This window comes from Panicum virgatum, chromosome 9N, assembly GCF_016808335.1.
Source record: "Panicum virgatum strain AP13 chromosome 9N, P.virgatum_v5, whole genome shotgun sequence".
In the NCBI taxonomy this organism is placed as follows: Eukaryota; Viridiplantae; Streptophyta; class Magnoliopsida; order Poales; family Poaceae; genus Panicum; species Panicum virgatum.
The window spans coordinates 66447628-66461787 of NC_053153.1; the positions used below are offsets into that span (position 1 = coordinate 66447628).

Below are 14160 nucleotides of genomic sequence, written 5' to 3' on the forward strand. Positions count from 1 at the left end.
TTTGCCATAAGGGACCAAGACAGGAGACAAGCTGCAAGACTAAGATCCATGTTTAATGATGTTTTGTGGAAGATGATAAGTGATGAGGATGAACAAACAAAGATTAGTAAGCAAGCTGATGACTACGAAAGGTCCGAAGGAGATTGCTTCTCCAAGCAAGGAGCAATAAGAGATAGAGATAAAAAAATCCTAGTAAGTTTTCAGAAATTGTCTCCTTCCTTTCCTTTGTCCTTCTTTGTTGAAGCTAATGAATATTTCCTTTGTGTTGTAGTTTGTTGGTGGGGTTCATATGGTGGCCTAGCATTCGAGCTCCAAAGTTTAGCAAAAAGGATTATTAGCCTTTGTTGTTCTGCATCTGGGTGTGAACGTAACTGGAGTGTGTTTTCTAATGTAAGTATAAGTATTGTAAGCTATTAAATGTTGATTTGTTGTTGTACATCTGATCTGATCTAAATTTGCTTTTGTATTTCTTTTGTTGCAGATCCATACCAAAAAGAGAAACAGGTTGGACAGAGCACAAAAGGTTGAACAAGTTGGTGTATGTTAGCTACAACCGGAAGATGGAAAATAGGTTTCAAAAAATTAGAGAACTTGGTTCCAAAGGAAAGAAAAGCAACCCTCTCTTGCTTGACGAATTTCAATGGGACAATGAATGGGTCTGTGAAAGTGATCCCGTTCATGAAGGTGATGATGGTAATATTACTTGGAGCAACGTGGATGAAGCTATCGGTGCGACGGAAGGTCTCCAAGGTCGACACTTCCCTAGGGCTGCTGCTGCTCATGCAAGTTCTAGCGCTGCCTCTAGTAGGATGATGACATATGTTTCTAAGAAGCGTCCAAGGAACCAACCAACTCCAACTCCAGTTATCCCTGAAGATGATGACGGTGATGAACAAGATGAAGCAATGGAGGAGGATGACGATTCTGCTGCTGCTGGAACTGAAGAGGATGTAGGCTTCCATTTGAATGATGATTTACTAGAGTAGAGATTAGAGATTTATCATAAGCCTGGCCTAGTTGGCTTTTGTTATGTATTGAACTATGTTTTTGGCTTTGTGTTGGACCTGGACCATTGTTGCTTTATCCTTCATTGCTTCTTTATTAGTTTGGTTTTGTACTTGTTGCTGCTGGCCTGCTACTGTGATGCATAATTCAATTTATTGACTGTCATATAGTGCTCTAACTTGTTAATTCTTTGTTATTCCAGCTTCAACAGGACAACAGCAACAAGTCAGCAAGAATATGGAGTTTGCAAAGAGGATCAGGAGCTATGGAGTATGGATTATGGAGGACAAGGAACCAATTTCACAATTTCAAGTAAGTCACCATTTGCTCTATATTCAGTACTAGACATAGAAAACTAGACACTTTCTTGGCCTGAAATATATATGAGAATATATACTAGTACAGTAGTACTTCAGTACTTAACTCCTATACTAGATAATAATATAAGTATATATATATATATATATATATGGATCCTAATTCCTGGATGACTAGAGGACGACTAGGGTCGATCAGACCCGACTAATCGACCCTAGTCGGCGACTAATCACGATTAGTCGTCTGGTCCACCCATTGTTCGATCAAACGATTAGGCGATTTAAAAACATTGTTTTGATAGCAACTATATATATTGGTATATTTGATTTGCTTGGGATTTGATACCAGTTAGAGATAAGGTTAGTTTCCTTTTTAAATTAGGAGGTAGCATTTTAAAGATAACAAAAAAAACTCATATCCCTGCCCTTGTGGGTGGCCGCAGTTTACTGGCATGGTCACGCTGCTTAGGCTCAGGGCTATTTTGATCAATCCATCACAAATTACTAAATCATTATGTCCACAGCTGGATGTCTTATTTGTATGATCTGATCGGTTTTGACATATTTTTTATGTATATAAGGGGCCGTTGACCTTACATGTGGTTTGCTCATAATATCAAACAGATAAGTCATGATAATGCTATTTTGCTGACTCAAAAGGATAGGATCTGACATCAGAATATCTGAACTGACCAGTGTGCTCAAATATCCGAACTAATAATTATGAGCCAGTAAGACCTCAATTAATCGATTTAACAAATGTGTAAGCTGTCCACACCTCGTGGATCGGCAGAATGAGTATATAATTCCATGCTAACGTACTTAGGCACCACATATTGTAATGCTGAAAATTAGCAAGTTGCTGGATACATCCATCCTAATAGCTATGCTATTTTCTCTAGCTCAAATGGTGATTGTAATCAGCCCAGCACAAATTCTGTCAGTCAATGAGACTTAGGTTCTTTTTTCCCTTTAGAATGAATTGACCTTAATTAGCTCATTAGCTGGCACTTCACTAATATAACAACAAAACAGTTTTCTCAACTTCAACAGACATTCCATATTCTCCCTTCCATGTGCAAAAAGAAAACGAAAACATGTCCAAGATTTTATCAACACATCACATAGTATAAAAGAAAACATTTGATCATATATTTATATCCCTTCAAATCATAAATAGTTAATTTAGCATGTCATCAGCTAGTTGTACCTCAATTATTCAGATGAGTGAGTGTAGAACTAGCTGCAAATATATGAGATTGCTGCCAAATCAATAGAAGTCTTACAAGGAATCACATATAGTAAGTAGATCCAGCAAACTACTCCCTCTGTTCCAAATTATAGTTCACTTTACCTTTGTCCTAAGTCAAACTTCCCTAACTTTGATGAAGTTTATAGGAAAAAACACCAACGTTCACAACATCAAATTAGTTTCATTAAATCCACCATAAAATGTGTGTTGATAGTGTATTTACTTGGTACTATAGGTTTCTATATATCTGAAAACATGGTCAAATTTAGAGAAGTTTGACTTAGGAGAAAGCTTAAGTGAAGGATAATTTGGAATGGGTGGAGTATTAATCAACAGTTCAAAACAGAAGTCATTTTAGGCACTGAACTTTGGCTTGCAAATACTAATCATGTAGTTTCTTTTTACAAAAGACAATCATGTAAGTTTTTCAAGGTAATATTTTGAACCAAGTGATTTTATGACTATATTAATTGCTTACAGGTAGTGAAGCTATTGGGTTTGTTCAGAGGAATAGCTACCTGGGTTTCATCTCCATATGACGGCTGGGCTTTTACATTGGCCCACCAAACCTATCAACACACACCCTTTCAGAGTAGGGAGACCCCTTAATCATCAGGGCTTGAGATTCAATGGCTTCATTTTTTTTATTGTCATTGTCTAATATTTTAGATATACATTCTAAAAAAATAGATCGATAAATGTTTTTAAATTTGATTGTTATTTATATGCTCAAAACTCCATATATTTTCATGAAAACACCCAAAAAACTATAATTTCATAGAACATTTCATGAAAACACCCAAAAAACTATAATTTCATAGAACTTCCCTTGTTTAGCATGCAATGGGTGGGATAAATATATTGAATACACCAGCATGATGGTCCAACCTGTCAGTTTTGAAGGCATTTAACAGTATCAATGATGCTGGAAGCTGAAACTTGGTGTGAAGTTATCTGAAATTCAAACTGAAATTTGTAATTTTCTTAAATGTAGATCAAAATATTTATATTTTTGAGAAATTGACTACGTAGGAGCCAACCACAACCTACATACTGAATCCCTTTTAATATATGATATATATCCCCTATCTAATTGAACATTTCTTGATTTATTAGTTGGTATTATATTGTTTTTCCCATAACAAGTACATACCTCAGACTGAACAGAAAGTAATTAGCTTGCACTTACCAATTTTTCCTGTTAAAATCACCTCTGAATAAACTGTGTTACACCTCGCTCATGGCCAGATAAATGCCATGTTATCTAGTCGTCCGACTAATCGCGATTAGTCGCGATTAGTCGGGCTTATCGGTCCGGTGACCCCGATAAGGGACACCGAGTAGGTCTGGGCGACTAGTTTTCTAGTCGTCCGACTAGTCGTCGACTAGTCGCGATTAGTCGCACGATCAGGTTGGAAAATGATCAGACTTGAGATTGTTTTGTGGGCTGTTTGAGTTGTGGGCCTCGGCCGGTGATGGACTGGCAAGGTGGCCCATTAGGTTTTTGGTATATAGAGGCTGAGAGACAGGAATATGGACTATGGGACAGGAATACAGAGTTCTGGATAGTTCACAAATCATCTCTCACAAATAAGTGAAAAATCGACCATTATTGTTGCCTTCATACTTGCTTTTTATTAAGTAATATGTAGTACATATACCATATCGGTCCTGGGACACATAGGACGACTAGGCAGACGACTAGGACCGACTAAGCTCGACTAATCGGCCTGATCGACGACTAATCGCGACTAGTCGTCTGATCGGTCCCATGGCGACTAGGTTCGACTAGACGATTTGAAAACATGGGATAAATGTTGCCATTATGGTGGTAGGGGAAATCATTTTAGCTGTATCTGCAAAAACAGACAGGAATCATGAACTGGATGGCAAGATCTGAGAACACAGTTCATCGAAAAAAAGATCTGAGAACACAGGCAACAGCTACACACAATCTAAGCAGATAAGTAAGGATCAGATAATGGCCATGTAATACTTCAAGTTAAACCCACACTCTATGCATCGTTCGTTCTAATGACATCAAATGTTACAACCTCATGAAGAATGTGGCGATTCAACCACGCTATAGCCTGCAGCTTTTGCTACATGTTGCTTCATGGAACCCCTTAGGTCCTTTACACATTGCCACATCCCCTCTGAAGCATATATGTTTGATAACATAGTTTGGAACCCGTCATGATGAGGATCCAGCTCGACAAGCTTCCTCCCAACCCTTTCCCCAACTTCACTGTTACCATGTTTCCAGCAGGCACCAAGCAATGCACCCCATGCTGGGACATCAGGTGACATGGGCATGCTCAGATCCTCAGCTTCTCTGACATATCCAGCTCGTCCAAGGAGATCAACCATACATCCATAGTGTCTGATGTTTGGTACAATCTGGTACTTGTTTTGCATCAACTTAAAGAATTGACGGCCCTCCTCAACTAGTCCAGCATGTCTGCAAGCACTCAGAACTCCGGTGAAAGTTATCTCATTTGGGACAGCAGTTGCAGAGGCTTCCATCTCTGAAAACATGTCAAGGGATTTTGTAACAAGGCCATTCATGGCCAGCCCCACGACGACAGCATTCCAGCAAGGTGTTCCTTTTTCTTCTACCGTGTCGAAGACTTCTAGTGCAGCATCCAAGCATCCACATTTCATGTACATGTCAATGAGGCTAGTCCCAAGTAAAACAGTGATGTTATATTGGTGTTCCTTAATGTACTCATGCACTGACTTTCCTTTCTCCAACGCAGACAGATTAGTACAAGCAGAGATGACACTCACTAGTGTAACCTCATCAGGTCTAATTCCATGGGCTTTCATGTTGTCAAAAACTGTGAGCGCCTCGGATGACTGGTTATTTTGCACACAACCAGATATCATTGTACTCCAAGAAACATTGTCTTTGTCAGGCATCACACTGAATAACACCTTTGCATCCTCTACATGGCCATTCTTCAGATAGCCAGCAATCATCGAGTTCCAGGAGAAGTGGTCCAAACTCTCACCACTGTCAAACAATCTCCGTGCTGCAGCAATATCCAGACAACTTGAGTACATGTGGATAAGTGCATTCTGGACATTCAACCGCAAACCAAGGCCAGCTCTGAAAACCAGTCCATGGCACACCTCTCCATTCCGAATTACCTCTGACCGTGTGCATGCAGCAATCACACTGACCATCACTGCCTCATCCACATGCCAACCCTCAGCACGCATATCTGAGAACACACCCAACGCTTCCACAAACTGGCCATTCCGCTCAAAGCAGGAAATCATAGCTGCCCACGTGAAAGCGTCCCTATGCTCTGCCACATCAAACACCTTCTTCGCCTCATCCACCATCCCACTCCTCCCAAAAAGTGCCACCATTGAACTCACCGCCGCAGCGCTCCTCTCTGGCATCCTATCAAACACCCCGATCGCCTGCTCGACGTCCCCAGCGCGCACGTATGCGGCCAGGATCGTGTTCCAGGAAACGGCGTCCCACACGGGCCCCTCGTCGAACACCCTGCGCGCGTCCGCGACGCAGCCACAGGCGGAGTACATGTGCATCAGCGCGTTCCTGAGGTACACATTGTCTACGAACCCGTGCCTGACGGCGTGTAAGTGCAGCTGCCGCCCTTCCCGCGCGTCCCCCCTGGCGGCGCAGGCGGCGGCGAGGAGCGGGTACGTGTAGGCGTCGGGAAGCGCGGGCATGGACGCGTAGAGCGGGAGGCAGAGGTGGGGAAGGCCGTGTCGCAGGGCGGCTTTGAGGATGGTGTTGCAGGAGAACGCGTTGGGGCTGCGCACGAGGCGGAAGAGGCGCAGGGAGTGGTCGAACGGGCGCGGGAGGAGGCGCCCGGCGGCGGTGGAGGTGGTGAAGAGGAGGAGGCGGCTGGCGGCGAACGCGTCCGCGAGGAGGCCCGAGGCGAGGAACTGCGCGTGGATTTGGAGGAGGTGTCCCGCGGAGCGGCAGCGGGAGAGGTGCGCATCGAGGAGGGACACGGTGAGCATGATCAGCGGCCGGCCGGCGCCGAGGGCGGGGCCGCGGAGGGGGGTGGGGGGGGGGGTGCGGCGGCCGCGTCTAGCCCCTACGGTTTCCTATCAACGGTTTCGTGCGGAATTTTTGCGCTAGTGGGCTACTTCGGTGGGCGAAACGCGCAAGTTTGCGCAGACGAGTTGGGCTGCCGTTTGTGTTAAGCCAGTTGGTTGCTCGGCCCAATGTAATGTGATTAGCCCAAACAACCAGGGAGCAGCCCGAAACCGGCAAAAATGCGAGCCATTCCGATAAATAAATAAATAAGGAAAATGTTACCGCGCGCGGTGTCGTGCTCGTGCCGGAGCACGCGACCCGCGCAGCCCACGAGCGCCCAAGCCTGCATTGACTTCTGCTTTGGTCTTATTTGATTGGTCTGCATTGACTTCTATTTTGAACTTATTTGATTGGTTTTACACGCACATTTATAGCTATTTTACACACACATTTATAGCTGTTGGGCTGCGCACGCTAGCCCAGGGGTCCACGTCCCCCGCTCTCTCAACCCTCTCCACTCCCTCCTTTTATTGAATATGCTTGTTGGTAAAAAATATTTTATCTCTTTCATATTACATCCGTTTTAAGAATCGATTACGTCGTTGTATTCTAAACAATGAGACGGACAAAACTAGACCTCACTTGCATATATTTTGACGATGTTATAAATAGTAGTCACTTATATAAAGATCTGCTCTCTTTCTGTAGCAATTTATGTGTATATCGACTTATTGTAGTAGCAACTTATGTATATATCGGCTTATTGTAGTAACAATTTATTATGTGCATATAATAATTTTTTGTCTTGTGTCAACTTATATATATGAGTATTTTATTTGTACTACCTTATATCATATATGTGTGGCAACTCATGTATATAATCGATTTTGTTTTGTGGCAACATTTATTTAAATGTGTGACAACTTTTATTTTTGTTGTATATAAACTTATGTGTACGACAATTTACTCCTTTTTTACAACTTATGTAAAATGACATCTTGTGTCTGTAACAACTTATGTATATAATAAATTCTATTTTTTGAGTAATAGATTATGCTTTGGTGGGAACTTTATTATTGTAAAAAAACTTATAAATATTTTTTTATATGTGTGACAACTTATATATATATATATATATATATATATATATATATATATATATATATATATATATATATATATATATTGTAGCAAATACTTCAATAATACCAAACTCAAATTTACATATAAGTTGCTACTATTGCAAAACGTGTTCAAAATATATGCAAGTGAGATCTAATTTTGTTCGTCTCATCATGTAGATCACAATGATACAATTAGTATTCAAAATGAAGATCATACGAAGGAAATAAAATATTTATTTGAAGAAGTTTCATATTAAAAAAAAGAAATCTGGAGGTGAACCCTCACCATACTGTAGGTGGAAAGCGACATTCATTAGTGGGAGAGGAAACGTGCGTTGAATCCGAAAGGGAAGGGGTCGCGCGCTGTGCGCTTTGCGCGACCGGTCGCGGGTTAACTGCGTACCATTTCCGAACTCGTTGCAGTCCCATGAAGTCGTTGGTTCGTTGCTGCAATCCTACCCTTCACCGGCAATCTGACACCAACATATCGCGTACCAGAAAATGAACAATCTTATCTAGGTATAACAGAAAATTCGTATCTGTGAATGCAAACTACGTTAGCTACTAATTTACATCCTCTGTTCATTTATATATAATGCCGGTTAGCTCGAAATTGAGCTAATTATCAACGTCATATATAGACGAACAGATGGAGTACATGCGATACGAGCCCCATCCTTCTGAAGTGCTGAGTTAGGACGCGCGCCACCAAACAATGGACTCTTCAGCCACTTTCCACGCAGAAGCAAAGGTGGAAGTTGCTTTTTTTTTCAAATGAAAGGTGGAAGTTGCTATCAATTCATCGCCTTGAGTCCTTGACCACCCAATGCCGAACGCATTACTAAGTTGAGCCTTCTCCAAGCCTCACAACAGAACTCCAACTTCTTCACCACGTACACCAGGGTAAAAGATATCGCCTCGGATCTCCGAACAATCCTCTCCTTCCCAAGTTGACTTCAAGCCTGTTTTGCATTTTTCTTTGGTGCCTCCATACATAAATGAAACTGCCGGCACATACAGATACAGTGCTGAACTGCTGATAGTTCCGAGTTTGTTTATGAATAGCGGTCGAATATTATACTGACAGGAGAAAGATCTGTCTGCAGAATCTGATGCTTTTAGTGAGACGAGCTGACTCCGCTGGGCGATGCGTTAATTGCTTTCAGTGCATCGAAATCTGAGAGCAGAGCACGTAGAGATCAAAGTTACGTGGTAGTATATACTAATCATCGAGAACGCAAACACAAGTAAACGCGAGAGAAATAAGAAATGCAGAACTGCCGCAAGAACGACGCGGCAAGATCCAGGCGACCGACAGGGGCACCCATGTCATTTCGTAAATCCTACAAGTTATTTATGTATTCTGAATCTTGCATTTCTAGTCGGAAAGAGAAGGAAATTTATTTTTCTAATTTCTCACCAGAACCTACCCAACTCCGCTCTCCTTTTTAGGTTTTCTGAAGCAATCTCCTTTTTAGTTACACGGTCACTTGAGCTCCACCGGCTGCGGGCCCCGCCGCCCTGGGAACTTCTTCCCTGTCCCACTGTCAGTGACCGCGGCTGCTACAGAAAATCCGTTCCTGGGCCCACGCGTCAGTCTCCGCGGGGCTCCCAGTCCCTCACCCCACGCCCCCGTCGGGTCGTGCACCCTCCGCTTTAAACCGGCGAAGCATTTTCTATCACCCACCTACTAATTTCCGTACCCCTCTGTTCGCGTCGCTCGCTCGCTCGGGTTTGGATCCGAGCGGAGGCCCGGCCGGCGGATGCTGTAGGGAAATGGCGGAGGCCGTCGCGTCCGCGGGCGGGCTCGCCATGGCGGCAGCCTCGACCTCCGTCACGCCCGGCCAGGTGAGCCCTAACTCGCGCCTTCTCGAATTTTCCCGGGCGCGTGCTGGCGCCGGGCCGCCGGCATTCGCTTGCTCCAAACGGTTTGGGGATTGCCGTTGTTTGGAGGCGATGGGTGCGGGGTTGGAGAAGTGGGTGGGTGGATTTGGGTTCGGGGGGCTGGAGAGTGGGGCGGTCGGGTGTGGGTTCGTACGCGGTCGCGACGCTTAATCGCGGGCTGGGTTTTGGGCTTTTAGTGATCATGGAGACGGAGAAGCGCTGGAGACGCGATACGCGTGAAATTTCTCACGCGAATTCGGCGATTGGCATCATATGCTGCCGTCTTACGGAGTAACTGCCCAATTTGAGGGATGATGTTATCGTTGAAATACTGTTCGGTGCTGGCTGCGCTTGCTCCGTTGGTGCAAGTTACTGTTAATGCAAGTCATATGGTGATACTGAGGTGATGTTCTGAGATAGGGAATCACTGGTTGGCATTTGTGGCTTGTTTTTTCTGTTCAAGTAGCGTTGGTCAGGTTGCATTCCATTTCCATGTAGTTTAAGCACCGAATGGAAATCAGTGAATTCCGGGTTCAGGGTTTAAATGTTGGAGAATGTGCAATTCTTCCATATATAGTCAGTGGATCTGGAGATCTTGGACCTTAAGGAAGCCTTTAAGTTCATGCAATATGATGTGTATTTTATTTGGGACCTCCATCTCTGTAACTAAGTGAACTTGCTTTGTACTCCATGCAGGTTTCTGCTATTCTGGGGTTTCTTTGGGTTTTCGCAGCCTGGGCATATGCTGAGGTTCTCTTTTATAGGAAGAATGCTGCTTCTATTAAAACGTAAGCATATATTGCTTTGATCATGAGAATCCATGATTTCTGTCTTCTTGGATGCTGTGTTTTATAATATTATATGCTCTTTCGTGTGTTGTTCGTGAAGAACTCTGTTTCTGTTACAAATTACAAGAAACATAGCTTTAGATGTCCATCTCTTGCCATACATTCTGTATTCTATTCCTCTGTGTTGGAATGCCTATTGCTCTGCACCATTTGCATATTGCTTTGAATAAGACTACAGTGTTGTAACATCACAATAACCTTCAATAAGGAGTCTTATTGGAGTTTCTGCCTCTTCATCTTTGTCAGTAGACACTCGGATGTCAATTTAGCAGTGATGGATAATAGTTCGGTCAAAGAAGATCAAACACTTCTGTTGGAGGAGGGTGGCCAAGCTGTAGCTGCAAAGCCAGCTTATACTTCCTTCACATCACAAATGCTCAGGTTCTCTTTGAATTTCAATTTCTCAATAGATATTATGTGTTAAGATATCAGGGCTCAAAAGGCATTGAGTCTCTGACAGAAAAAACTGTTGGGTTCAACAGACTTTTCTTCATGGACCAGATGCTTCTTCTGGAGAATCGTTTAACACTGAGGGCAATGTAAGCTACAGTTGCTCCTTCAATAATCTTGCTTCTACGGTTGCATTAGTCTGGTAACTGAGTTGCAATGATTCTTTCAGATCTGAGTTTGGAGGGTATCTACTTTATTTTTACATATGTGATCGTACTGACTTACTCGGAGAGTCTGCTAAGGTATTCTTGTGCTTATAATTGTTACACAAAGTTTGGCCATGTGCCTAAGTGACATACTAGTAAAATTGACATTTGCTAGAGCTTTCCAGATTTGCTTACTTATTCAGATTGATTGCATGAAAGGTGCATGCATGGTGTGTTATGCTTTAACTCAATAACCCTTTTTATTGGTATGCTGCATCTGCAGAATTACAGCCGAGACCTGTTCCTTTTCCTCTACTTTCTTCTCATTATTGTAGCAGCTATGACTTCCTTTAAAGTCCATCAAGACAAGTCTGCGTTCACAGGAAAATCTATATTGTACTTGAACAGGCATCAAACCGAAGAATGGAAGGGTTGGATGCAGGTACTTATCATTCTCATCTTTCTTCTGTGGTCTGTCCTGGTTCCACAGAAACATAGTCTTCTTATATTATTCCCCAGAAACATAGTTGGGTAAATAGCTACAGTTCATGCATGAGCATTGGTATATCAGAACTACAGGAATATATGTATGCGGTTATAAGCATCTACTCTCATCTGGCACCGCTAACATGCATACTGTAATCGCGTCATGATGGTTTATGTACCTCTCTTGAGTTGCAGATAAGCTTATTTGGACATTCGCATCTGTTGTGAAATATGGGGTTTTGACCTGGTCCTAGCACCAAAATCTTTTGCCATGCTAACTTTTCCACTATACTGCCTTGTGATGGTTCATTTTTCTGCCCTAAGTTGTAGATAATTTCCTCAGGAATTTCCTTGTATGGACAGTACTGGGTTCAACTTCTGTGCTTTAGTCCAAGCAACACCACAACAGTTTTCAGCATTACTTTGTCTAATTTCCAGGTGCTATTCTTGATGTACCACTACTTCAACGCTAAAGAGATCTACAATGCAATCCGTGTGTTTATTGCTGCATATGTTTGGATGACTGGATTTGGTAACTTCTCTTATTATTATGTGAGGAAGGATTTCAGTCTCGGAAGGTTTGCTCAGGTGCATGTTTACGCCCCCACTAGTTCCTGATTCTTTATATTGGAGTTTTCCTAACGTGGTTACACCTTTAACAGATGATGTGGCGCCTCAATTTCTTTGTTATATTGTGCTGCATTGTCCTGAACAATGATTATACACTCTATTATATTTGCCCTATGCACACCCTTTTCACCCTTATGGTTTATGGTGCTCTTGGAATTCTAAACAAATATAACGAGATTAGATCGGTGATGGCAATGAAATTTGTTGCTTGCTTCTTGGTTGTTATCCTGGTATGGGAAGTTCCAGGTGTCTTTGACATAGTATGGAGCCCATTTACGCTTCTTCTAGGTCAGTTTTCTTCCAAAACCTTTTGTACTGTGCATATCACGTGTTTTCCATTCCAAAGATGAATGGTGCTATTTGCCTTTGGGTGCAGGCTATACTGATCCTTCTAAACCAGATCTCCCCCGGTTGCATGAGTGGCAATTCCGATCTGGACTGGATCGCTACATTTGGATCGTGGGGATGATATATGCGTATTACCACCCAACTGTATGCTTCCAACCTTCTATTTTCATTTGTGTGTAATATAGCTGTTCTGTACTTCTGTTTATTTAAACTAAAGAAGTTGTACTTGGCATGAAAAGCGTTGATGAAATATTATCTGTCAGGTTGAGAAGTGGATGGAGAAGCTGGAAGAAACTGAACTGAGAACCAAACTCTATATTAAGGGCTCGATAGTTACAATATCTTTGATGGTATTGATCAAACAAACGTGCCAAATTAATCTTTTAACTATCTTATTTTTTATAACACGTGTATTGATCACAGGCTGGTTATTTGTGGTACGAATACATTTATAAGCTGGATAAGATTACATACAACAAGTTACATCCCTATACATCCTGGATCCCCATAACGTATGTACCTCACCTTACCAATATATTTTGTTTGGGTCAGTAACTGTTAAGTGCGCAAGATCTGATTTGTTCCATGGTTGTTGTGCACTTGTTACTCAAAAAGTGTCTACATATGCCTACGCAACTTCACCCAGGAATTCAGGGGCTTCTCTCTCACACTATTTGCGTAAGTAATGTTTTTTTTGTAATGCATTTTACCTTTATCATTGAGCTACACCATGATGTAGGAATGTGATTCATGTATTTGTTCATTGCTTCTTCTAGCTGGCTGGGAAAGATTACACTGGAGACATACATATCTCAGTTCCACATCTGGCTCAGGTAACAATATGCTGTTCCTCTTTGTTCTTCCATTTGCACCACTGGAGAAAAAGTGGAGTTCAAATTTTTTATGACTGCAATTGTCTCATTTACGTTAAACTAACTTCAGATCAAGGGTGCCCAATGGACAACCGAAATGGCTATTGTCAATAGTCCCAAATTACCCACTGCTCAATTTCATGCTCACTACTGCTATATATGTCGCGGTATGTAGATCTTCCCTATGTAAGCTATTGAAGGCATTACTGTGCAGCAACTTATGCTTTCATGTATTTCCACAGGTTTCCCACAGGCTCTTTGAATTGACTAATACCTTGAAGATAGCATTTGTACCTAGTCGTGACAACAAGCGCCTCTCGTACAATTTTGTAGCAGGCATTGCCATTTCGGTTGCACTATACTGTGTATCATTTGTTCTAGTTGGCATTGCAGGATACTAGGAAATCATTTTTTTTTCCATTTTCAAGTGTTCTATTTGGTGTTCTAGCTCACTGACTAGGCCAGTTCAATTGTGGGCAAATTCAAGGTCGACACGTCATGCACTGCCCAGAAAGCTGCCATTTCTTTCACTGGATTAAGTTTTGCCTGAGTTCCTTGGTGAAAAGTAATCGAGCTGGGCTGCACAAGAACAGAAGATCTGAGTGTAACATACGAGAGAACCAACCCCAAGAAGGGGATATGATAAGAATAGATATTCCTGTATAGCCGTTGAGATACATACGTCGGCTTTTGAAATCAGATGTTTCCAATTTTTGTTTAATATAGACAGAATGGTGATGAGAAGTTCGACGATTCTCGTTTTATATGCTCGGATGT

General features: G+C 42.3%; 2 protein-coding genes and 1 long non-coding RNA gene across 7 annotated transcripts; 2 read left to right on the forward strand and 1 right to left on the reverse strand.

Annotated features, from left to right (window-relative positions):
* The first annotated feature begins 54 nt into the window (after positions 1 to 54).
* On the forward strand, positions 55 to 510 carry LOC120690461. Its single transcript, XR_005681753.1, has 3 exons — positions 55 to 192; positions 272 to 390; positions 482 to 510. It is a non-coding gene; the product is annotated as an uncharacterized LOC120690461 (long non-coding RNA).
* On the reverse strand, positions 389 to 6619 carry LOC120690460 (pentatricopeptide repeat-containing protein At1g05750, chloroplastic-like). Of its 4 annotated transcripts, none has more exons than XR_005681752.1 (4): positions 4629 to 6619; positions 4392 to 4424; positions 3764 to 3829; positions 389 to 3462 (listed from the first exon to the last, which is right to left on the reverse strand). XR_005681752.1 is itself a non-coding variant. In XM_039973111.1 (3 exons), the coding sequence occupies exon 1, from the start codon at positions 6574 to 6576 to the stop codon at positions 4630 to 4632; it is 1947 nt and encodes a 648-aa protein (XP_039829045.1). In that variant the 5' UTR covers positions 6577 to 6619; the 3' UTR covers positions 389 to 3829; positions 4392 to 4424; position 4629. The 4 variants fall into 4 exon arrangements, 2 of the variants coding, with proteins under 2 accessions (XP_039829045.1, XP_039829044.1); XR_005681751.1 differs by having other exon boundaries at positions 4392 to 4430; XM_039973111.1 differs by having other exon boundaries at positions 389 to 3829.
* Positions 6620 to 9379: 2760 nt separating this feature from the next.
* Positions 9380 to 14134, forward strand: LOC120689810 (protein REDUCED WALL ACETYLATION 3-like). Of its 2 annotated transcripts, none has more exons than XM_039972226.1 (15): positions 9380 to 9567; positions 10300 to 10391; positions 10698 to 10832; positions 10934 to 10990; positions 11071 to 11143; positions 11331 to 11489; positions 11972 to 12121; positions 12196 to 12451; positions 12540 to 12655; positions 12775 to 12861; positions 12935 to 13023; positions 13127 to 13189; positions 13288 to 13344; positions 13454 to 13550; positions 13626 to 14134. In XM_039972226.1, the coding sequence occupies exons 1-15, from the start codon at positions 9496 to 9498 to the stop codon at positions 13782 to 13784; spliced, it is 1662 nt and encodes a 553-aa protein (XP_039828160.1). In that variant the 5' UTR covers positions 9380 to 9495; the 3' UTR covers positions 13785 to 14134. The 2 variants fall into 2 exon arrangements, with proteins under 2 accessions (XP_039828160.1, XP_039828161.1); XM_039972227.1 differs by having other exon boundaries at positions 9496 to 9567; positions 10701 to 10832; positions 13626 to 14133.
* The last annotated feature ends 26 nt before the right edge of the window (positions 14135 to 14160 follow it).

Coding starts and splice junctions, on each gene's coding strand:
- LOC120689810 (XM_039972226.1), top strand. CDS start 9,496: ATGGCGGAGGCCGTCGCGTCCGCGGGCGGGCTCGCCATGGCGGCAGCC. Junction 13,024..13,126: donor ACATCCTGGATCCCCATAAC/GTATGTACCTCA, acceptor TTACTCAAAAAG/TGTCTACATATGCCTACGCA. Junction 13,345..13,453: donor CAGTTCCACATCTGGCTCAG/GTAACAATATGC, acceptor AACTAACTTCAG/ATCAAGGGTGCCCAATGGAC.
- LOC120690460 (XM_039973111.1), bottom strand. CDS start 6,576: ATGCTCACCGTGTCCCTCCTCGATGCGCACCTCTCCCGCTGCCGCTCC.